This window comes from Petromyzon marinus, chromosome 39 (genome assembly GCF_048934315.1).
Source record: "Petromyzon marinus isolate PM22_M1 ecotype Great Lakes invasive population chromosome 39, UKy_Petmar_22M1.pri1.0, whole genome shotgun sequence".
Taxonomy (NCBI): Eukaryota; Metazoa; Chordata; class Hyperoartia; order Petromyzontiformes; family Petromyzontidae; genus Petromyzon; species Petromyzon marinus.
In genome coordinates, this window is record NC_133705.1 from 5,177,921 (window position 1) to 5,202,772 (window position 24,852).

Sequence of the window (24,852 nt, forward strand, 5' to 3'; positions counted from 1 at the left end):
TTGAAACGCAACAATTTATTACGTTAAAACTACATAATTCAATCGGAATAATTAACAATATGAGCCATGAGAATTACACTCCGCGTCGCGACTCAAAAAGTTAAGGAGAGACTGGGGGACCTGTGGTGGTGTTTGGAGGGGGGCAGGGAGTCCTGGGCACCCCTGGGGAGCCCTGGGCAGTCCTGGGCACCCCTGGGGAGTCCTGGGCACCCCTGGGCAGTCCTGGGCACCCCTGGGGAGTCCTGGGAAGCCCTGGGGAGTCCTGGGGAGCCCTGGGCACCCCTGGGCAGTCCTGGGGAGCCCTGGGGAGTCCTGGGGAGCCCTGGGCACCCCTGGGGAGTCCTGGGGAGCCCTGGGCACCCCTGGGCAGTCCTGGGGAGCCCTGGGGAGTCCTGGGGAGCCCTGGGCAGTCCTGGGCACCCCTGGGGAGTCCTGGGCAGTTTTGGGGAGCCACGTGTAAGGAGATGGCAATGCTTCAACAAGCGAGGCTGCGAGTGAAGCCTCGATCGCAACTCCACACGGAGAGGGCCCAATTCGGGGCCCCCTTCTTGGCGCTAAACCCGAGGGAAGCCAGTGCGACACCCCGCCACCCTGTTGCGAGCAAGTTGTGCACAACGGAGAGATACAACGATCCACCGTGGCTAAGAGATGTTAACTACCTCGCCTCGTATGCAGGCGATCGTGGGACCCTGGCGCCTGCTGTACATTTGGAGTTTGCGTGTCTCTCCCCGTGGTCGTGTGGATTTTTCTCAGGGTCCTCCGGTTTTCCCTCCACATATAGAAACACGCGTTTAGGAGTATTTGACCGCTATCAATTTCCACATCGCGATAAGCCACTTCATTGAGCTGGCATTTGTGGTCAGGGCCGCTCCTGAAAAAGAGCTCGATATCGCTGTGAGCCTTACCTGGTAAAATTTTTAAAAAATAGTCAAGTTTATCAATCAATTCTCCCCTCAACGGTTTCTGTGCCTGCGTATGCCGTCGTGTCAGCGGGGGAATGCCACGCCAATGATGGCTACGATGAACTGCACTGCTGCAGTCGAAGCGACTCGCTTGATGATGAAAGCGAGTCACTCATTTTCGTGCGATGTACAGCACTGTCGTTCTGCCGTAAAACTGGGACCCACATCTAGCGCAGAGAGGTTCTTACCTATGAACACCCATCGGCCGTTCAGCACTGATTCGAGCAAGTCTGGCCTGCTGATGAGACTGAACGCCGAACCGGTCCAGAGCCTGCACGTGTTGAGCCAATGCTGCTGAAATCAGGCGCTCGCATAAGATCATGTGGCTGATGGGACGTGTACTGAATAGTTGACATTTTATACGTGGAGGGAAAGATATGGAGAGGTTACTGTATTCTCCACCGAGACCGATGATTATTGTGTCAGGTGCTAAAATCTCATGAGGATTCATGTTTCCAGTTGCCATCCATGTGCTCACACCCAGTTAATGCCGTGTTCAAACCATGTTATCAAAATCAAATCGCACATTTGGTATTCGCGTCGTTCTTACAGCACAGGGCTATCACAGGAAGGTGCTACGTTTCATAGACGGGCATAAGTCCTCGGTAGTTTCACGGCGGTGGCCAATGTTGCTCCATGGCCTTTTACCCAATCGAGCGATCCATTCGGTCGGCAACGGAAATCAAACAGGCGACTGTTGTCATCGGTGACCGGGTAGAGACCGTCAACCCACTGCGCTTGAGAACCCCGGTTTGAATCGCAAGGCGGGTGCCGTAACCTGCTTTTGAACCCAAGGTCTCGGGGCGCTCTGACCTCTGAGCCACCCTGCCACCGCGCCGATAGGAAGGATTTTTTGTTGTCGTTTAAAACATTCCAATTATTTTTGCCCATTTGTGCCGCTGTCATCGCCGCGTTGTCGGGAGGTGGAGGAATTTCGGATCGAGCTCTCACGGTGTCAAAAATGTGCATTCCTTCCCGTAGCAGCATAATGTTGCATTTTTTTTTAAATAACATGAAATAGATTTTTTTTTTTACATTTTCGCTGCCAATCTGGGCCAAAAATTCTTCCCTGAATTGCCAGGGACGCGCTGGTTTGCTGGTGAGCTGCGTGGTTGCAATACCATTTTAATTTTCAAAATATGCCGATCGTCACAAGATCTGTTGACCATAACTTTGCAAGTGTATTTCACATTTTTCACGGCCTAGTTTGTTGCGCATTGCCATACTTTTTAGGAGCAATAAAATAAAACTACTTCAAACATTCCTCAACTGCAGTTTCACTCAACACAAGCCTGCCACGAGTCTTCTTGGCATTACAATCTATAACGCTTAAAACGCACACACGCTGCCAGTTACGCTCGAATAATTAAATAACTGTATTAACCACTATGATGTCATGACCGCTATGCCATCAAATAACATGGAAAAAAACATTTCGCGAAGCGCTAATTTAACGGACAATAGCTCTTAATTTACAGCTTTAAATTGTTGATAGTCCCTAAAATATATTTTCTCGGGAAACAAAATATTTCCGAGGGATCAAACGGCCGCAGCGATAATCGCGATGCGGCAATATTTTCCAAAACGGACGGTGCCATCATGGTGCGCGCCTTGCGTCGTGTGTGCCGTAGTACCGCCACGTTGCGGCAACTCTCCCGGTAAGGCCAGTAGCGACTGGATTTAGTGTTTGTTAAAACATGACTGGAAAAGATGCTATGTTAATTATAAACCGAACAGCTTCGCAGATGGACGGACGGTAGACATAACGGGCTGACATTTTTCACGGCCGGAGCAAAAAAAGTCCCTTATCAGCCACCTGAAAAGTTCAACAAATATTGTTCAAACGAGACGGGGGCTCGGAGCGATCGCCGGTGATTGACCAGTTCCATTGGATGCACTTGGCCAAGGAAACGTTGCATTCACCGCTGCGTAGATTTTTCATGGTTGTGCCGCGTGCTTTGGGTTTGTACCCCGTGTAGTACGGCACGGCGTCCGATGTTTTTCTCCATGTGCCGGAAACTTATTCAAAATACCAACTGGGAATACGGTTCCTCAAGAAGCTCCCAGCACGTGGAGCGAAACGTCGGGCATCAGGACACGCGGCACAACCCGAAAGCACAAGACGCGGAGCGCTGAATTCAGACTTTGCCAAGCAAATGACGGCAGACGCTATCGCTGCCTCAAGCCGAAATCACAATATCTAAACAATCATCACGTACAAAATTATTTTTTTTCCTTTTGTTTTTAAATTACTGTATATATTTTGTTTTTACAGCGCACGCGCGCAGACGTGCAAAATGTACACACACAGGAACCATGTACACCGACTACAACTCATCTGTTACGGTGCGTCATGAACCTCAAAAGCTTTCGGGTGCAATACCTCAACAGGCAGACCGACAACGCGGCCGCTGGCACCGAGCCAGTGATGGAAATTCCATGCGGTGATGACAATGGTCGTGTGTATGATGATGCTGATGATGGTTGTGATTCGGTAATAAAAAAATGTTCAGATATTGGTGGTGAAAGCCTACGTGTTAAATTGGTAATGCTGGTAATGCTAAAAATGGTGTTGTAATGATGATGATTGGCAAAGATGTTGATGGGAATGATAGTTTATGACCGCGACGCTGAGATCCTGCGTATGACGAATGATCAGCATCATCAACATAATGATGATAACTTGGATGGGGAATGATGTTTGTTCATGACAATGAGGGGTGATGCTGGTGATACTGAGTTTTCCTTCAATGGACGATGTTACTGAATGTGATTAATATAATCATGTTTAGTTTTATGTGTCGCGTCGTCCATGCAAATTGCATCTCTCACAATCGCTGAGGAACTAGAGGAGAGCTAGAAGGCAGCAGCCAGGCACGGAGCCGGTGCCAACAATTTCCCACGCTCTGCAGTCCTCTATATAGTAAGATGTTTTTAGCCAATTAATAAGTCTTTATGCACATGGAGTGAACCCACGAATGGTAATGTTAATGGGAATTAGAGGTTATGATGGTGATGCTAAGATTCTATACATGACTATGATCGGGGTAATTATCACCTCAATGATAACTTCAACTAGTAATCATATTATTGGCGATCCTGATGATGGCGCGGTGAATGATGACAGCCTTGATGTTGGTGATAGTGACGACGAGCGGAGTCGGACTCTGAACAGGAATTGAACTTGCAAACCTTCCGACTGTGAGTTAAGCACCGTAGCCAATGAACCACCTGAACCGATCACCCCACACAGCAACCCCACACCCCGCACACCGTAACAAACCTACTGGATGCGGTCTCGCTCGGACAGCGATTGACGGAGCCGGAAATGGAGACAAGCGGCGATGTCGCGTCACTCCGAAAGAAAATCTTTAATCCACCGCTCCTCACGACAGCGCAGGAGGTGGTGGAGGAGGTGTGTGTTTGGTGTAGGAGGTGTGTGTGTGTGTGGACGAGGAGGTGTGTGCGTGTGAGAGGAGGTGTGTGTGTGTGGACAAGGAGGTGTGTGTGTGTGGTGGAGGAGGTGTGTGGAGGAGGAGGTGTGTGTGGAGGTGTGTGTGGAGGTGTGTGTGGACGAGATGTGTGTGGAGGAGGAGGTGTGTGTGGAGGTGTGTGTGTGCGTCCCAGTGGGGAGCGATAGTGTAGCGGTTGGCGCTACGCTGCGCTATGAACCCGGCGACCCGAGTTCGATTCCCGCTCACGGCCAACACCAGTGACGATAATCTGAACCGGTCCTGGGCCTCCCCTAGGTCGACTCAGCCTCAAATGAGTACCTGGTGCGGTGGATAAAAACATTGCCACTGGGGAGACAAAGGCGGTCGGGCGTGATGCTGGCCACCCACCCCCTCGTGTGCCGTTCCGGCTTTCATAGGTGCTCGCTAACAGCACTTGCACCGACAGTCTGTTAAGGCTATATGGGGGATCTTTGTTTTGTTTTGTGTGCGTCCCAAAGCAGTGGGCGGGAAGGAAGTCCACCTCACCTGGCGCGAATGTCACGGCCACAGTCGCAACTTAAAAGTGTTAAATTGCGACTGCTGCCGATGCTGCTGCCGATGCTGCTGCTGCTGCTGCGACGTGGGGGACAGGGGTTGTGTTTGGTGGTTGAGTGGATGGGTGGGTTTCTAGTTGGGTGGGTTTCTGGTTGGATGGGTGGGTGTGCGGATGAGTGGGTGGATTTGAGCAAGTGTTGGTGTGTGGCGAGGAAGTTCATTCGTTGATGTGTGAGTGTGTGGGTCAGTGTGAATGTGTCGGCAAGCACATATGTGAAGGTGTGAGTGGATGGGTGAGCGAGTGAGGGCGTTAGTGGCTGGGTGAGTCAATGAGTTAGTGGCTGAGAGGGTTAACATGCGAGCGGGTGAACAGATGTATAAGTAATTAAGTGAACGAGCGTGCGAGTGAATGAATGAATGAGTGCAGAGGTGTGTAAATAAGTGAGCAAGCGAGTGGTGAGCGACGCCCAACGTGAGCTCACACGTAGAAGAGCCGCACCTTGGAGGTGCTGACGAGGACTTCGTCGTCGAAAAAATTAGTCTCTATTACGACATTTCCACTGTGGAGAGAGACACAGAGACTCAGAGGAGCGAGTGCGCGGGAAAGTGGGTGGGTCAATGAGTGTGTGGATGAGTGGGTGTGCAGGTGTGTGGGCGAGTGTGCAAGTGAGTGGATGGTTTCGTGGGCAAGTGGTTTTGCGGTTGAGTGGGTGGGTTTGTGGGCGCGCGGGTGGGCGAGTAAGTGTGTGGATGAGTGGGTGTGCAGGTGTGTGGGCGAGTGGGTGTGTAGGTGAGTGTGTGAGTGTGCAAGTGAGTGGATAGTTACATGGGTGAACGGTTGTGTGGATGAGTGGATGGGTTTGTGGATGCACGGGTGAGTGGGTGGGCGAGTAAGTATGCGGGTGAGTGGGTGGGCGAGTAAGTGTGCGGCCAAGTGGATGGGTTTGTGGCAATGAGGTGCGGGTTAATGGGTGTGGGTGTGTAAGCATGCGGGCGAGTGGGTAGGTCTGTGGGTGAGTGAGTCGGCTTGTGTCATCAGCACACTTATCGTGTCATCGTCTGTCACCAACGTGTCATCCCATCAGTGTTATTTCACTTTCTAGTCATTATATCATCATTATCACTGTGCGATATATGTCACTGCGGAGTATCGTGTCGTGTGTTATCGTGTGTTTAACTGCATGTTATCATGTCAAGTTATTGTGTTCTCATGTCACGTGTTATTCCACGTAGTTGCATCTCAGTGTGTTAGCGACGTGTGATATTGTATTATTACGTCATATTATGTCACTTGTAACTGTGTTATCACGTGTTGTTACATGTCACTGCGTGTTATCGCGTCAACTTGTATTATGTTGTTGAATGTCACTTTGTGTTATAGTCACGGATCATGTGTTGCCGTGTCTTATTGCATGTCGCTACGTTGGCATATGCTACAGTGTCGTGTGTTGTAGTGTGTTGTCGTGGTGTTGCTATGTTAGTGCATGTCACCGTGTTATAGTGTTGTGTGTTGTCGTGGTGTTGCTATGTTAGTGTATGTCACTGTGTTATAGTGTTGTGTGTTGTCATGTGTTATTGTGGCGTTGCTATGTTAGTGCATGTCACTGTGTTATAGTGTTGTGTGTTGTTATGTGTTATTGTGGTGTTGCTATGTTAGTGTATGTCACTGTGTTATAGTGTTGTGTGTTGTCGTGGTGTTGCTATGTTAGTGCATGTCACTGTGTTATAGTGTAGTGTGTTGTCATGTGTTATTGTGGCGTTGCTATGTTAGTGCATGTCACTGTATTATAGTGTAGTGTGTTGTCGTGGTGTTGCTATGTTAGTGTATGTCACTGTGTTATAGTGTTGTGTGTTGTCGTGGTGTTGCTATGTTAATGCATGTCACTGTGTTATAGTGCAGTGTGTTGTCGTGGTGTTGCTATGTTAGTGTATGTCACTGTGTTATAGTGTTGTGTGTTATGGTGGCGTTGCTATGTTAATGTATGTCACTGTGTTATAGTGTTGTGGTGGCGTTGCTATGTTAGTGTATGTCACTGTGTTATAGTGTTGTGTGTTGTCATGTGTTATTGTGGCGTTGCTATGTTAGTGCATGTCACTGTGTTATAGTGTTGTGTGTTGTCATGTGTTATTGTGGTGTTGCTATGTTAGTGCATGTCACTGTGTTATAGTGTTGTGGTGGCGTTGCTATGTTAGTGTATGTCACTGTGTTATAGCGTTTTATGTTGTGGTGGCGTTGCTATGTTAGTGTATGTCACTGTGTTATAGTGTTGTGTGTTGTCATGTGTTATTGTGGCGTTGCTATGTTAGTGCATGTCACTGTGTTATAGTGTTGTGTGTTGTCGTGGTGTTGCTATGTTAGTGTATGTCACTGTGTTATAGTGTTGTGTGTTGTGGTGGCGTTGCTATGTTAGTGTATGTCACTGTGTTATAGTGTTGTGTGTTGTCATGTGTTATTGTGGTGTTGCTATGTTAGTGCATGTCACTGTGTTATAGTGTTGTGGTGGCGTTGCTATGTTAGTGTATGTCACTGTGTTATAGCTTTGTGTGTTGTGGTGGCGTTGCTATGTTAGTGTATGTCACTGTGTTATAGTGTTGTGTTGTGGTGGCGTTGCTATGTTAGTGTATGTCACTGTGTTATAGTGTTGTCATGTGTTATTGTGGTGTTGCTATGTTAGTGCATGTCACTGTGTTATAGTGTTGTGGTGGCGTTGCTATGTTAGTGTATGTCACTGTGTTATAGTGTTGTGTGTTGTCATGTGTTATTGTGGTGTTGCTATGTTAGTGTATGTCACTGTGTTATAGTGTTGTGTGTTGTCATGTGTTATTGTGGTGTTGCTATGTTAGTGTATGTCACTGTGTTATAGTGTTGTGTGTTGTCATGTGTTATTGTGGCGTTGCTATGTTAGTGTATGTCACTGTGTTATAGTGTTGTGTTTTGTCACGTGTTGTCGTGGTGTTGCTATGTTAGTGCATGTCACTGTGTTAAAGTGTTGTGTGTTGTCGTGGTGTTGCTATGTTAGTGTATGTCACTGTGTTATAGTGTTGTGGTGACGTTGCTATGTTAGTGTATGTCACTGTGTTATAGTGTTGTGTGTTGTCATGTGTTATTGTGGCGTTGCTATGTTAGTGCATGTCACTGTGTTATAGTGTTGTGTGTTGTCATGTGTTATTGTGGTGTTGCTATGTTAGTGCATGTCACTGTGTTATAGTGTTGTGGTGGCGTTGCTATGTTAGTGTATGTCACTGTGTTATAGCGTTTTATGTTGTGGTGGCGTTGCTATGTTAGTGTATGTCACTGTGTTATAGTGTTGTGTGTTGTCATGTGTTATTGTGGCGTTGCTATGTTAGTGCATGTCACTGTGTTATAGTGTTGTGTGTTGTCGTGGTGTTGCTATGTTAGTGTATGTCACTGTGTTATAGTGTTGTGTGTTGTGGTGGCGTTGCTATGTTAGTGTATGTCACTGTGTTATAGTGTTGTGTGTTGTCATGTGTTATTGTGGTGTTGCTATGTTAGTGCATGTCACTGTGTTATAGTGTTGTGGTGGCGTTGCTATGTTAGTGTATGTCACTGTGTTATAGCTTTGTGTGTTGTGGTGGCGTTGCTATGTTAGTGTATGTCACTGTGTTATAGTGTTGTGTTGTGGTGGCGTTGCTATGTTAGTGTATGTCACTGTGTTATAGTGTTGTCATGTGTTATTGTGGTGTTGCTATGTTAGTGCATGTCACTGTGTTATAGTGTTGTGGTGGCGTTGCTATGTTAGTGTATGTCACTGTGTTATAGTGTTGTGTGTTGTCATGTGTTATTGTGGTGTTGCTATGTTAGTGTATGTCACTGTGTTATAGTGTTGTGTGTTGTCATGTGTTATTGTGGTGTTGCTATGTTAGTGTATGTCACTGTGTTATAGTGTTGTGTGTTGTCATGTGTTATTGTGGCATTGCTATGTTAGTGTATGTCACTGTGTTATAGTGTTGTGTGTTGTCACGTGTTGTCGTGGTGTTGCTATGTTAGTGCATGTCACTGTGTTAAAGTGTTGTGTGTTGTCGTGGTGTTGCTATGTTAGTGTATGTCACTGTGTTATAGTGTTGTGGTGACGTTGCTATGTTAGTGTATGTCACTGTGTTATAGTGTTGTGTGTTGTCATGTGTTATTGTGGTGTTGCTATGTTAGTGCATGTCACTGTGTTATAGTGTTGTGTGTTGTCATGTGTTATTGTGGTGTTGCTATGTTAGTGCATGTCACTGTGTTATAGTGTTGTGGTGGCGTTGCTATGTTAGTGTATGTCACTGTGTTATAGTGTTGTGTGTTGTCATGTGTTATTGTGGTGTTGCTATGTTAGTGTATGTCACTGTGTTATAGTGTTGTGTGTTGTCATGTGTTATTGTGGTGTTGCTATGTTAGTGCATGTCACTGTGTTATAGTGTTGTCGTGGTGTTGCTATGTTAGTGTATGTCACTGTGTTATAGTGTTGTCGTGGTGTTGCTATGTTAGTGTATGTCACTGTATTAGTGTTGTGTGTTGTCATGTGTTATTGTGGCGTTGCTATGTTAGTGCATGTCACTGTGTTATAGCGTTGTCGTGGTGTTGCTATGTTAGTGTATGTCACTGTGTTAGTGTTGTGTGTTGTCATGTGTTATTGTGGCGTTGCTATGTTAGTGTATGTCACTGTGTTATAGTGTTGTGTGTTGTCACGTGTTGTCGTGGTGTTGCTATGTTAGTGCATGTCACTGTGTTATAGTGTTGTGTGTTGTCGTGGTGTTGCTATGTTAGTGCATGTCACTGTGTTATAGTGTTGTGTGTTGCCGTGGTGTTGCTATGTTAGTGCATGTCACTGTGTTATAGTGTTGTGTCGCGTCATGTCACTGTGATGTCGCGTCATGTCACGTCATGTCATGTCATGTCACGTCATGTCGCGTCATGTCACTGTGATGTCACGTCATGTCACGTCATGTCTCGTCATGTCACGTCATGTCACTGTGATGTCGCGTCATGTCACGTCATGTCACGTCATGTCACTGTGATGTCGCGTCATGTCGCGTCATGTCACGTCATGTCACTGTGATGTCACGTCATGTCACGTCATGTCTCGTCATGTCATGTCATATCACTGTGATATCGCGTCATGTCGCGTCATGTCACGTCATGTCACGTCATGTCACTGTGATGTCGCGTCATGTCGCGCCATGTCACGTCATGTCACTGTGATGTCACGTCATGTCACGTCATGTCGCGTCATGTCACGTCATGTCACTGTGATGTCACGTCATGTCACGTCATGTCTCGTCATGTCACGTCATATCACTGTGATATCGCGTCATGTCGCGTCATGTCACGTCATGTCACGTCATGTCACTGTGATGTCGCGTCATGTCGCGTCATGTCACGTCATGTCACTGTGATGTCGCGTCATGTCATGTCACGTCACGTCATGTCACTGTGATGTCGCGTCATGTCGCGTCATGTCACGTCATGTCACTGTGATGTCACGTCATGTCACTGTGATGTCACGTCATGTCACGTCATGTCTCGTCATGTCACGTCATATCACTGTGATATCGCGTCATGTCGCGTCATGTCACATCATGTCACGTCATGTCACTGTGATGTCGCGTCATGTCACGTCATGTCACGTCATGTCACTGTGATGTCGCGTCATGTCGCGTCATGTCACGTCATGTCACTGTGATGTCGCGTCATGTCAGTGTGATGTCGCGTCATGTCGCGTCATATCACTGTGATATCGCGTCATGTCACGTCATGTCACTGTGATATCGCGTCATGTCACGTCATGTCTCGTCATGTCGCGTCATGTCACTGTGATGTCGCGTCATGTCACGTCATGTCTCATCATGTCGCGTCATGTCACGTCATGTCACTGTGATATCGCGTCATGTCACGTCATGTCTCGTCATGTCGCGTCATGTCACGTCATGTCACTGTGATGTCGCGTCATGTCACTGTGATGTCTCGTCATGTTGCGTCATGTCACTGTGATGTCGCGTCATGTCACGTCATGTCACGTCATGTCTCGTCATGTCACGTCATGTCACTGTGATATCGCGTCATGTCGCGTCATGTCACGTCATGTCTCGTCATGTCACGTCATGTCACTGTGATATCGCGTCATGTCTCGTCATGTCACGTCATGTCACTGTGATATCGCGTCATGTCGCGTCATGTCATGCATCACGTCGAGTCACGTCTCGTGCGTGTCATGCGTACTTGAGCACGTTGGCCGGCATCATCTGCGACTCGGGCGCGGCTTCGATGAGCGACTGCCAGGTGTTGGTCGAGTTGGGGATCACAAACCCAAACTCAAAGTACCACTCTGCCGCGAGAGGACAACCACGCGCACCTCGTCACTCCTCGCCGCACACTCGTCGCACACACTCGTCGCACACACTCGTACTCTTAACGAACACGTGCATCCGCTGTGCATGTAGCGCGAGCAACAGATTGGGAGGTGAGTTGAGCGGCCAAGGGACGGGCGAGCAAGACGGGCGATGAGCGGGCAGGCGAGTGATCGAGCGAGTTGGGGGCGAGTGGGCCGGTGAGCCGATGGATGGGTGAGCAAGATGGGAGTTGAGTGGGCAGGTGAGCGAGCGAGTGAGTTGGGAAGTGGGCGGGCAGGCGGCCGGGTGAGCGAGTTGGGAGATCAGCGGTCGGGTCGGCCAGTGAGTTGGTGGTGGAGTAAGGAAAATTAGTTGGTGAGCAAGTGGACGAGCAAGCGAGCGAATTGGTGGGCGAGCAGGCAAGAGAGTTGGGAGGGAATTGGGTGGACACACACCTTCCAGACACTGTCCCTTGAAGAACACCTTCTGCTCCAGGCGAAACTTGTCCATCTGTTCGGCGGATGAGAAGTTGATTTCTCGAGACACCGCGCGGCATTTTAGAATCTTCTTGGGCACGCGTGCTGTGGGTGGTGGGGGCGGAGGAAGGGATTGGGGGGGGGAGGTGGGGGGGGGTTTGCAGGCACATGAGCCCACACATGGGTGAGTAGGATTTGGCAAAAAAACGGTTACGCTGGGTGGGATGCGTGCATAGAATGGGGGGGGGGGGGGGGGGCGGCCAATTGCCCAGTCGGGCATTGAAGCGAACTCCACAAGTTCAGCAACCAAGGGAAAGAAAAGACCTGACGGCAGACAGTGGGAGACTTTGAAGCAGATCTAGAGGGTCTCTTTGTGAGTTTGTGGGGTCTCTGGCCAAGAGCAGATGGTGAGATATTGTCAGGGTGGATCCTGCCTGGTTATAACGGAACTCCACTAACCTGGCCAACCATGGAAAAACAAAACTAAAAGGTTTGGAGGCTAACCATGCACAGCCACTATAACTTTCGCACACACGTACACGCACACTCGTACACACTCGTAAACACACCCAAACACGCCAATACACAAAAAGGCAAAGATCTCCCGTATTGCCTTAACAAACTGTTGGGGCAAGTGCTGTTCGTGAGCACACTCGGTGTATGGGTGGACAGCACCACGCCTGGCCGCATTTGTCTCCCTAATTGCGATGTTTACACACCGCACCAGGCCCTCATTTGACGGTCAGTCAACCTAGGGGAGGCCGAGGACTGGTTCAGATAATCGTCACCGGTGTTGGACGTGAGCAGGAATCTGCTAACCGCTACAATACCGCTCCCCGACTGTAATACGCACACAATGATCGCCATTCGCCACTAAGTGGCGGTGACGTCACCACGGCGCCTGTGCCAGGCTATGTGCACTTCAAGGCCACGTGAAGTGTTGAACGCCCGCTGGCAGGTCACGGGACAGTCCCAGCTGCCATGCGTTGACTGAGATGACTGGCCGATGCACCACCTGTGCCCCCTACTGTGCCAACTTGCTGTGTTTTAACCGCCCGGCGCTCAGCTCGTTGTTGTGAGCACACACTCACACACACTCAGAAACACACGCACCTTCGTGCTCCACCCCGGGCACCGACAGGTCCTCCGTGCCCTGCCACAGCACCTTGCCACTCTCCGCATCCCGCAGGTTCATCCAGTTGCTGATGCGAGGGAAAGTCAAGGAATGAACATGGACCGCCGCGTGTGTTTGCGTGCGCGTGCGTGCGTGCGCGCACGCCTGTGTGCAAGCCTTGTGCTTGCAGGTGTGCTCACATTGGTGTTTGTGGAGAAGGCTCGTGGAGGAAACGACTGGGTAGTTGGGAGGCAGTCGCCCTCCAGCAACAGCGGAGGATGGAGATGGGAGGAGCGGCGCTCACAACGTACGAGCTAAGCGCCGGGCAGATACAAGGCAACAAGTTGGTAGAGTGGGCAGCACAGGCAGCTCAGTCAACCCATGGACCCCTGCTGGCGAGCCTTTCACATTTCACGTGACGGCCTCAAAGTGCACCTCGCCCGGCACAGGCACTTGTGGTGACGTCACCGCCCGCTTTGTGACGAACGGCGGGTGTTGTTGTCACCGTTTAATCCCACTGCTTGCGGATGCGTGCACGTGAGCTATTGTGTGTGCGTGTCACCCTACACGAAGCTCACACGGGTCTTATTTTGGCCACAGTTAGGCCTCATCTTCTCTCCGCTTGTGCCACACAGACCCCGTTTACAAGGACATCTGCACCGGTTTGAAACATTCGGACCGGCCTGGGTTTAGCCAGGCTGGTACACAGTTGCGAGCAGTTCATAGGCACGGAGCGTTGTACTCGGGAGCAAATGCATAAACACGTTCCGACCTCGGTTGGAAAGCATTACCAAAGGAATGTTTTGCTTAACGAGGGAAGAATTCCGAGTAGCTGGAGAAAACCCACCACCACGCACACGAGTGGGACAGCACTCAGAGAGTCGACGCAGGAAGTACACTTGCAATGCTGCAATGTGGCACCCGCCCCCTTGCCCTCTAGCCCACCTTCTCTAGGAATTTAATTAGCAGTAATGACCATCACTAAGTGCATAATCCACAGGCGGCCAGGCCAGGCAGCGACTTGCAAAGGCCGCTGCACGCGTGCCCTCCGAGCACAGCGAGCACATTAATATTTAAGTTTTTGACATTAGAACTCGGAGTGCGAAGGTCACGAGTCAAAATCCCAGTAGGGGGTCCACTCAGCTCATCATCAGATCACCACCACCATGTATGTTTGTATGTGGAACTTCGTTCACACGGGACGTAGCTAACCATGCTAATCGGAGAAGTGTGGGGAGGGAAGGAAAATAAAACTAAACACAGAAAGCAGCTATTACTGAGATCGAAGACAAAGATCTCTCGTATGTCCTTAACACACTATTAGGGGCAAGTGCTGTTCGCGAGTCAAACCACCATCGTCAAAATCGCCGCACGCAATCGTCCACCATCATTAAACCATCGCAGTCATTTTTCGATTTAAAGCTTTCGTGACTGCAGGGATTCATATTCTTGGTTCTTTACCGAAAGAACCAACATCACAGCCATTGTTACTATCAACATCGACGTGCAATAGTCTGAATGCTATGGTGGCTGTGTGCCAAGGATGCGTTTCCTTACTTTGCAATAGCACTTGAGCGAGCTTGTCAAGTGCACGGAGTACAGTAGGCATGAGCATTGGCAAAGGCTAGAGGGCTTTGCTGCAGGCGAGCGGACACCCCACGGAATGATGGCATGGTCAGAATCACGGCATTCCGTGGTGGGAACGCAAAACGAATCACTCGCCGTCGTTGAAAGAATACAAGCGAACAACATAAATAAGCAAGACAATATGCCTCCTACCCATATCTGTGCCTCCACATGAAAAGAATCGAGTTTTTTTTATATATATGCTATCGGCCACACGGCCGTGTGGGAGCGTATATCGGAAGCATTGGTTCAATGCAAGCAAAACTCAGGAGCGGATTAGACGTGCACTCTCTCACCAATTATTTGGAGCAGTGCGATAAGATTATTTTGCATCGATCAAGGGCCCATAACTCAGCCTGGCTATGTTGATGAGACACTGCACGTTGACACCGTTCTCAAGAATTTGCTTGTATTGAAACAAATGCTGGCGAACGTCAGGCACTCCCAGAAGGTCGTGTGGTCAATGGGATGTGTAGGAAATACCTTCTATATTTGTATATTATTATTACTATAAGCCAGGAATGTGTCCCGTGCGTGACGTCACTCCACGAGGCCCACCCCCCCCCCGCGTGACGTCACTCCACAGGAGGCCCACCTCCCTCAAAAATATTTATGAGTGGGTGGATTTTTACACTAACGCAGAGGAAGGTCGAGCCGAATGAAATAATGAATTTCGCAAAGTCGCTTCAGATATGACGTTTCTTTACAGAAAGTGACGATAAAAAATAAATCTAAGCAGCACGGTGCTTGACTTAAAACTTTCGTGACTGCAGGAATTCATATTCTTGGGTCTTTTGGTCAAGTCACGTGACTTTACCAAAAGACCCAATAATACAGCACAGTGCTACATGCGTGTGTGACGTCACTGCAAAAGAGCCCCCCCCCCTTCATTAATATTCATGCCCGTGTGGAAATTTACACTAACGCACAAGGTCGCGCACTCCACATGCCGCACCCCTCCCCTCATTAATAATCATGAGCGGGTGACGTCACTCCACATGCCGCACCCCTCCACAATAACCATGAGGGGGTGACGTCACTCCACATGCCGCACCCCTCCACAATAACCATGAGGGGGTGACGTCACTCCACATGCCGCACCCCTCCACAATAACCATTAATGGGTGACATCACTCCAGATTGAGCAAACCCCTCCCCCCCCCCTCATTAATAATCATGAGCTGAACAATTTTTTCTATTGAATATTTCAGATTTACTGCAATATACACCCGTCCTTGGACGGGCAAAACAGCTCGTAACGTAATAATTTACTTATTTCTCCAGTAAAGGCAACTCGAGTCGTAGGACTCTTTTCCAGCAAGGTCCTCCTTGGTTTTTATGTTGAGATGTTTTCAGCCGATTAACGATGGTGATACCAGAGCACCCGGAGAAAACCCACGCCTTGCGTGAGGACGAAGTGGGGTGGGGGGGGGCAACACTCAATCCTCGTAGAGATGAAAACCAATGGCGATTAGTCCACAGCTTTCTGCAATGCCTTCTCCCGGCGAGCCACAGTGATGGCGCCTCCTCGACACCAACATCTGTGCGGTGATCCACCACCAATCGCCAACCCCGGGCAGCCTCCAGTGGCGTGTTACCGGCGTGCGCCACCACCGCCCGGGCCTCACGTGGAGGGCGGGGAAAAGTGGAGTCGACGCTTCGTCCGCTCGTTCGTGTCGCCGCAGGGGCAGGAACGAGCGCACGTTCAAAGTGAGCTCAATTGCAGTTGAGCACCTTTAGAACAGGTGTCGCCTTCCTATCCGAAAGGGGAATGCGAGTAGGCACCCCCCCCGCCCAACACCTCCCCGACTTTTCACTCCTCTCGCCGCTCGATGCCAAAGTGGGGTCGTGTTCCATAGCCAGGAGGGACAACGGCCCGCGGGCGCTGCGGTGATAAAGCGACGCCGTGGCCAATCAAAAGCCTTGGTCGTGAGTTTCAAACGGGACGAGACAACACGGCGTGGGAAGCGCACGGCCCGTGAGGCATGTGTAAAAGAAAAACGAACCATCAGCGTATCACGACCCAGGCCATTGTGGTCCTCTTGTCTTAGAATCAGATTTTCTTCAGGATATGCCGACGGTTTTCTGCACATACGCAATGGCCGTGTGCCTTTTTACACCTCCGTGTGTGCCTCGTCTGAAGCTTCCGGTTTTCCAAGCGGCACTCTTATTCGGTAATGATGATGATGGGGGACTCTTCCCGTCATTTACAGATTTCGTGAGGAGTGGGTCACCGACCGGCCGGTGTGGCAACTGGCGCTTTCATGGATTACAGACGCAGGGTTTGTCGAGGTGGTGCGGTAGTGCAGTGGCCAAGAGCACTGCACTACGAAAACCGGCGACCCGGGTTTGATTCCCGCTCATGACCAATAGCAGTGGTGAACATCTGAACAGGTCCTGGGCCCCCGCCTAGGTCGACTCGGCCTTAAAATGAGTACCTGGTGGAGCGTGTAAGCGTCACCACTGGAGAGACAGAAGGCCACCGATTTAACCTGCACTGTGCCAGCCTTCATAGGTGCTCGCTAACAGCACCTGCCCTAAGAATCTGGTAAAGGCTATAGTCGGGAGCTTAGTCTTTGACGTACAACTCCCGAGCGTGCTTTCCGGCTGTACCGCACGTCGTTCGGCGGGGTGAACAACACATTTTATGATCGTAACATCCCGTGTCCGACGTTTCGCTCCATCAGGAAAACGCTGCCAAACGCGCGGAGCGCCGAGGCGTCGTGCGGAACAACATGTGGCACAGCCCGAACGGACGACGTGGAGAGCGACGGCGTAAACAGTGCGCAAGCGATAGGGAAACGTCACGATTCATAGCACAATTCTCAAGCTCACTTTACGTGACGAGAAAATGTCGGCTGTGAAAATCGGTTGCGGACAACCTGTGCAAGTAATATTTAAATGTTAAAAAAGGTTTTTGTTTACAAATCCCATCAGCCACACGCCCTTCTGGGAGCGTATATCGACACCGTTGGTTCAATGGGAGAAAATGTCACAAGACGCTACAATAGTCACAACAAATGGGAATACACCAAGCAGTTAAAATACTAACAAGACAACGGAGATAAAACGTACGAGACAAACAGTAGAAATGAGGCCAGATGAACGGCAGCGAATATACTGGATCGACGACACTAACACGACAATAATGCGATGGAACAAAACGAGACTGACAATACAAACAGGGCAGAATGGGATGAACAAATACAAACGAGACTGCCAAGAAATGTTGACAGAACTAGAGAGAACGGGCCATACAGAGAGACAAACGAGATGCAGAATCGTGACCCCCCCACCCCCCAAGATCATGGCAATTAATCTCAATGTTTCCAGGAGCACAAGGCTATTAATAAAGTTGTGCGATAATAAAGTTGTTTAAAAATGTAACTCATTGGCTGTGTCGGGTGGTGGCGGGTTTAACGACGCACGCGATCGAACCCAAAAAAAAAACAATTATGGATACTTCACCCCCCACTGAAGGAGGGGATTGGAGGGATCCAGGACCAGTGCAGATACCACTCCGTGCCACCGATGTTATCCCAAGGCCAGGAATCAAAACTCGGATCGCCAGGTTCTTCAGCGCAATGCGCTAACCACTGCACCGGCCCGGTAGAGTCATGCGTCCCCCCTCGTATTTGTAAGAAGTTTGCGTTGCCTTCGGACAGGTCAGCAACCTGTGGCTTCAGAGCAGCGTGCGGCCCTTTAAGGACCGCCACATCGTGACGTCATTTATTAAGGACCCACCGTCTTGTGTTCGCGCACATCGTGGCTTTTCAAATACCGAGCTATGTTTTTTGTTTTTACCTAATTCCAAATAAATGGCTCTTCTTGTTATTTTGGTTGCCAACCCCTGGCTTAGGATATCAAACACCCGCCAAGTGGTGTTTCGGTCTTTCATCGGTTACAGACTGGCCCTGTATTTATGTAGGCCTGCATGTGAGCATATTATGTACGCTAGATGGTAAGAAACCATAAACTACTGATCCATCAAATAAACACATTCCTGCGGAGGGGGCTGGTAGGAACGTTGGTTGCTCGGCCAGTGGCCAGAGTCAACGGCGGCGTGGTGTATTCCGCAAATATGCCCGACTGTGAGGGCGGGCACAAGCCAGCGTGAGTAGGTTAAACGTTGAGTTTTATAATCCCGGTTGGGCTTCCAGTCCACTACGTTTCCTACCAGTAATGCCCACTAGGAGCGCATTTGTTATATATCCGGGTGTCCGGATACACGTGGACAGACATCCACAGACATACACAATTAACCCCCTGCCTCCTGTGAATTAATCCCGGTTGGGCTTCCAGTCCACTGCGTTTCCTACCAGTAAAATGTCACCGATATTAGCTAAACATCCCAATACAGGCACTCCTTGACATAAGCGATAGATGCGTTCCTGGAATAGCGCACGTTTTACCTCAAAATCGCGTATGTCGAAAGCAGTTTTCTCATAGGGAAAAATGGTAACGGAGGGGGTTAGGGGATTTCACTCGAACTCGCAGACATAATCGCCTATATTATCCTAGCCTATGTCAATACAAGCACACGCAATATTATACTCGGTCATCAATTCTTAACGACCTGTGTTCTCTTGCTACAGTACCCTCTCATTAATAACCATCCTTCCTCTCCGGATGTCAGCCATCCGGCCACCTGCGTTCTTCATTATCACTTCACGCTTCGTCATCGCCCGGCACCGGCTGCTGGCAACGCCATTGGTTCGCGGTGCCAGGCTAGGGGCGGGGCGTACGCCGCGTTGCTGGTGACGTTATTCCGAAAATCGCCTCGTGTACGTCAATAAAATGTCTAAAATATATACGGAGCGTCGCCGCGTTACTCCAAAATAGTGACAACAATAGCTGCAGTTTACTCGAATTTACTCCATTGGGATTACACCTTACAACATCGCCCCCCACCCTCCTCGAATGTACTATAACGCAGTGTGTAATGTTACACGGTTATGTAACCTGTTATAATATAGCGTCATATAATGTATTGTATCAAAACGTTAATAATACATTTTTTCATACGATGTCATAATACAACATCGCATAATGCATTATGTGATGGATATGCATTGTCTTAATATTATCAAAGTATGTTTTTGTTTGCATTCTGACCACAAGTATTGTGGTCAATGCAGACAAGATTCCTTGTAAAAGGTTTCAGTTTGGTGTTTTAACATCTAAACACCTACATTTTTATTTAAAGCTTTCGTGACTGCAGGGATTCATATTCTTGGTTCTTTCGGTAAAGTCACCACGTAGAAGGGAGACAATAAAATAATAAAAATATAAAACAATAAAATTATCACGACGTTTCGACTGCAACACAAGCAACCATCATCAGGTGTGAAAACCACAGCAAGAAAATTTGAAAAAAGTGGCGTTTTTTTAATTTTCTTGCTGTGGTTTTCACACCTGATGATGGTTGCTTGTGTTGCGGTCGAAACGTCGTGAGAATTTTATTGTTTAATATTTTTATTATTTTATTGTTTCCATTCTACGTGACTACCGAAAGAACCAAGAATATATATTAACAGATGTTTTGTTGCCAGAAAAAAGAGGAAAACCTATTCTCAATGTAATGGATTTCATGACATTGTATACTTTACCGTGTTATAACGTAATAAAACATTATACAATGGTATAATATAACATATATTGTATACCACAATATCACACTGTTATAACATTATACCATGACACAGTATATGTTATTATATAACATATACATATAACATATACAGGGTGGCCCAAAAGTCAGGACACACAGGGTTATTTAACAAATCATATAGCATACTTAATTTATTTTAACAAATGTTCAAACTGACTCCCATTAACATCCAATGCTTGCATGAATTATCTTTTAAAATAAGTGTAGGATTACAGCTGTAAACCTTGAACATTCATCAAATAAGTTTTGTCTCAATACACTCAAGAGTTCTTGGTCGAGCTTGCAGTGACCGCACACGAAGAAGACGTGAAATAGATATCAACAACGATAATGGATAAATTATTAACTTAAATAATATACAATTAAAATGTCTTAATGCCACTGTTAAAATAAATGTAATGACCCTGTGTTCTGACTTTATAATCTAATGCCACAGATTCAGTCACAACAGAATGTCAAACGGAAATGCAGTGTTACAATATGAAGCGTCACACTGTAATGTATTACAATGCCACACGTTATCATGTAAAGTCTCATACACAATGCAATGTATAAGTCAATGTGTTATACATATAACGATAAGTTATCGCCGCTATATTGTGTGATACAATGTCACGTTATATATAATGCATTACAATGCCACGTACAGCACCGTCAAATGTGAGAATATGTCATGCATAAGGAAACTTCAAGAGTCGTTATCACCACACTGCAATGCATAAACGCAATGTGTTATTACAATGTAACAAGTAATATTGCACCTGCAATGTATTCGCAAGGCCAAGGCGTGCAATGCGTTACAATGGCACGCGCCATCTCGCACACGGTGCAAAACATAACGCAACGTGTCCTAAAGCGACAACAGTTACCACTATTACCACCACATGTTGTTCTATTATTCTACACGTAAGTATGAATGTGTCGTCAACCCGCCCACCACCCAACGCAGTCCAGTAAGGTTCGTCACACGTTCTGGTAAAATCGCCCGCTGCTGCTGCTGATTGATTGATGTAATCGCATAGCTGTCAACCCCTTATCAGTGCCCTACCTTATTACAAACCAATTCGGACCTTATTGGTCACCCCGTGCCCCTTATAAATCTCAACGTTCATCCTACAAAGTCCCATCACAAGAAGAGAAACACAAACAAATAGAAACAAAATAGTTTTTTGTTGCCCTTTTTGAAACGGCTGTACTCCGTACGGACCTGAAAACTCAATTTGGCTGCACAAGAATACGTGGTTAGACCGTGTGATGTTGACACGTGGTTAGACCGTGTGGTGTTGACACGTGGTTAGACCATGTGATGTTGACACGTGCGGGTTGACACGTGTGGATTGACACGGGGTTAGACCATGTGATGTTGACACGTGTGGGTTGACACGTGTGGGTTGACACGTGTGATGTTGACACGTGTGGGTTGACACGTGTGGGTTGACACGTGTGATGTTGACACGTGTGGGTTGACACGTGTGATGTTGACACGTGTGGGTTGACACGTGTGGGTTGACACGTGTGGGTTGACACGTGTGGGTTAACACGTGTGATGTTGACACGTGTGGGTTGACACGTGTGGGTTGACACGTGTGATGTTGACACGTGCGGGTTGACACGGGGTTAGTCCGTGTGATGTTGACACGGGGTTAGTCCGTGCGGGTTGACACGTGGTTAGACCGTGTGATGTTGACACGTGTGGGTTGACACGTGTGATGTTGACACGTGTGGATTGACACGGGGTTAGACCATGTGATGTTGACACGTGTGATGTTGACACGTGTGGGTTGACACGTGTGATGTTGACACGTGTGGATTGACACGGGGTTAGACCATGTGATGTTGACACGTGTGATGTTGACACGTGTGGGTTGACACGTGTGGGTTGACACGTGTGATGTTGACACGTGTGGGTTGACACGTGTGGGTTGACACAGGGTTAGACCATGTGATGTTGACACGTGTGATGTTGACACGTGTGGGTTGACACAGGGTTAGACCATGTGATGTTGACACGTGTGATGTTGACACGTGTGATGTTGACACGTGTGGGTTGACACGTGTGGGTTGACACGTGTGGGTTGACACAGGGTTAGACCATGTGATGTTGACACGTGTGGGTTGACACGTGTGATGTTGACACGTGTGGGTTGACACGTGTGATGTTGACACGTGTGGGTTGACACGTGTGGGTTGACACAGGGTTAGACCGTGTGATGTTGACACGTGTGATGTTGACACGTGTGGGTTGACGTGTGGGTTGACACGTGTGATGTTGACACGTGTAATGTTGACACGTGTGATGTTGACACGTGTGGGTTGACACGTGTGGGTTGACACGTGTGATGTTGACACGTGTGATGTTGACACGTGTGGGTTGACACGTATGGGTTGACACGGTCTATAACCAGCGAAACGTCGCCGTACTCGGATAGTAGTTGTTGTTGTTGTGTTTAACTCTCCAGCACACAACCGCTGTACGCGCCGTGCCAGTCACACGATCGGCACGTTCTGTTTACGAAACAAATCCCCACCCCAGCCCCTCACCTCCTACTGATTTGGCCTTGACGGGTGGCGGCGGATTCAACGACACACAATTTATATTTAGCCCCCACACCAAAAAACCAACCCTCTGCATAGTGAAAGCGCTCGCCTTGTGGGAGGAGCACGGCGCGATGATGATGCTGCTGATGATGCTGCTGATGATGATGAGGAGGATACAGGGTGAAGCCTTTGAGGATGGACTCAGCTTTGTCGCACTTCTCCGTCATGCCGCCGGGGAGATTCTCGCTTCTCTCTCTCTCTCTTCGTCTGAGGCTGGCTTGGGGCTTTCTTCCTCTCAACAACAACACGCACCTGCCCTACCCGTTTACAACGTAATTATCGACAAACGACGTCGATTAATAATAATAATTGACGGTAACGATCGCGATCAACGCTGGGCCCAGGTCGACAAAAACCCTGGCGGCGTCCCAAGGCGATTGAGCGGCGTCGTGACGTCACGCGGCGATCAGTGACGCGCTCCTTAGCAACCGCGGCGATGACGTCACCGGAAGTCGCCTTCCGCGTTGGCACCGCGCCTGGCACACAAGCGGGGCGGTGACGTCCGTCGCCGGCTTCGTGGGGAATGTCGGTTGTTGTTGTTTGTTTGTGTGTCTCTGTGTGTGCCCTGTGTCTTTGATGACGCCGCGTAGCCGTTGTGACGCGCGAGAGGAAACTTGTATCAGGTGACGTCATGGTGTAATGGCACGCTCCGTCCGTGTATGATTACGTCATGCATCGATGTGGCTCCCGCTTATTGAATTACGTCATGTCGCGGTGAGCCGACAGGTTGTGGTGACGTCACGTAGGCTGGTAGTAACAATAACTTCGATCTTGATTTGAAGATTTCGTGAGTGCGGGAATCCTTAGTTCTTTCGGTAAAGTCGCGTAGAAAGAAATTTAATTAAACGATAGAAAACAAACACATTTTTGGAAATGTAATACAATGCAACGCAGAGAGTCGTCTAACACACAGTTAACGCATGGCCTGGTTTATTAAATCTTTTTTTAAAACTTACATCCTCCCCGTAGAGGTGGTTCAATCTTGATTTAAAGTTTTCGTGACTGCAGGAATTCGTCTTTGATTCTTTCTTTCTACGTGACTTTATTTCCTTACCACGTGACTTTAGGTGTGTAGAGTTTTGATGAGGGAATTCTTCGGGGATGGATGGTGGTGGGAGTCAGGTTTTAGGTAGGCATCCATATGGGTGGCTTTCCTGTAGTCAGAGTGTCCCATTGAGCCATCAGGTCTCTTTTCGATTAAAACATCGAAGAATGGTAACTTGCCATCCTTTTCCACCTCCATGGTGAATGTGATGGCTGGGTGTATGGAATTGATGTGGTTTAAGAAATGGCCCAGAGCTGGTAGGCCATGTGGCCAGATGACGAACGTGTCATCTACGTACCTCTTACACAAGGACGGACGTAGAGTGGATGCCTGGATGGCATCTGTCTCAAATTTCTCCATGGAAACATTGGCTACAACTGGAGATAAGGGCGAACCCATCGGGGTACCTTCAACTTGTTTATAGAATGTTCAATTCCAGGTGAAGTAAGTGCTGGTGAAGCAGTGTCTAAACAGGGCCAGTACATCAGTATTCAGCCCTTGGACCAAATCTTCAATGATTGCAATGGTGTCAGGCACAGGAACTTTGGCAAACAAAGATACCACATCGAAACTGACAAGCAAATCACCTGGAGATAGTGAGATGTCTTTAATTGAAGATATCAAGTGAGCTGAGTTAAGTACAGTTGAGGCGGTCTTACCAGTGAATGGTTGCAAGGTCTCAGACAGAAATCGGGCCAGTTTGTACGTGGGTGCGCTAATGGTGGAAATGATAGGATAGAGTGGTGTACCTTTTTTATGGATTTTTGGTAAGCCATAAAATCTGAGTGGTCTAGCAGCAGAGGGTTTTAAGGAAAGCCGCTTGGTTGGTTCGATTAAAGATGTCAAATCAATGATGATGTTGGTTTTCGTAACCAGGCGGTTGGTAGGATCTCTATTGATTTTGGTATAGCTGCCATAATTAAGTAGGTCCTGACTGCAGCTATCACGCAGCTCAGCAGTGAGTCTGACATAGTCTGGCGGCCTGCCCCATGGATTACCACACATCCTTCAATCTGGCCTCCCTACAGGCTGCCGCTGGCT

General features: G+C 48.4%; 1 protein-coding gene across 1 annotated transcript; it reads right to left on the minus strand.

The window, feature by feature from the left end:
• PDE6D (phosphodiesterase 6D) lies at positions 1-23,196 on the minus strand. Its single transcript, XM_032968428.2, has 5 exons — positions 22,884-23,196; positions 12,871-12,959; positions 11,737-11,862; positions 11,172-11,277; positions 1-5,511 (listed from the first exon to the last, which is right to left on the minus strand). The coding sequence occupies exons 1-5, from the start codon at positions 22,931-22,933 to the stop codon at positions 5,430-5,432; spliced, it is 453 nt and encodes a 150-aa protein (XP_032824319.1). The 5' UTR covers positions 22,934-23,196; the 3' UTR covers positions 1-5,429.
• Positions 23,197-24,852: the final 1,656 nt, after the last annotated feature.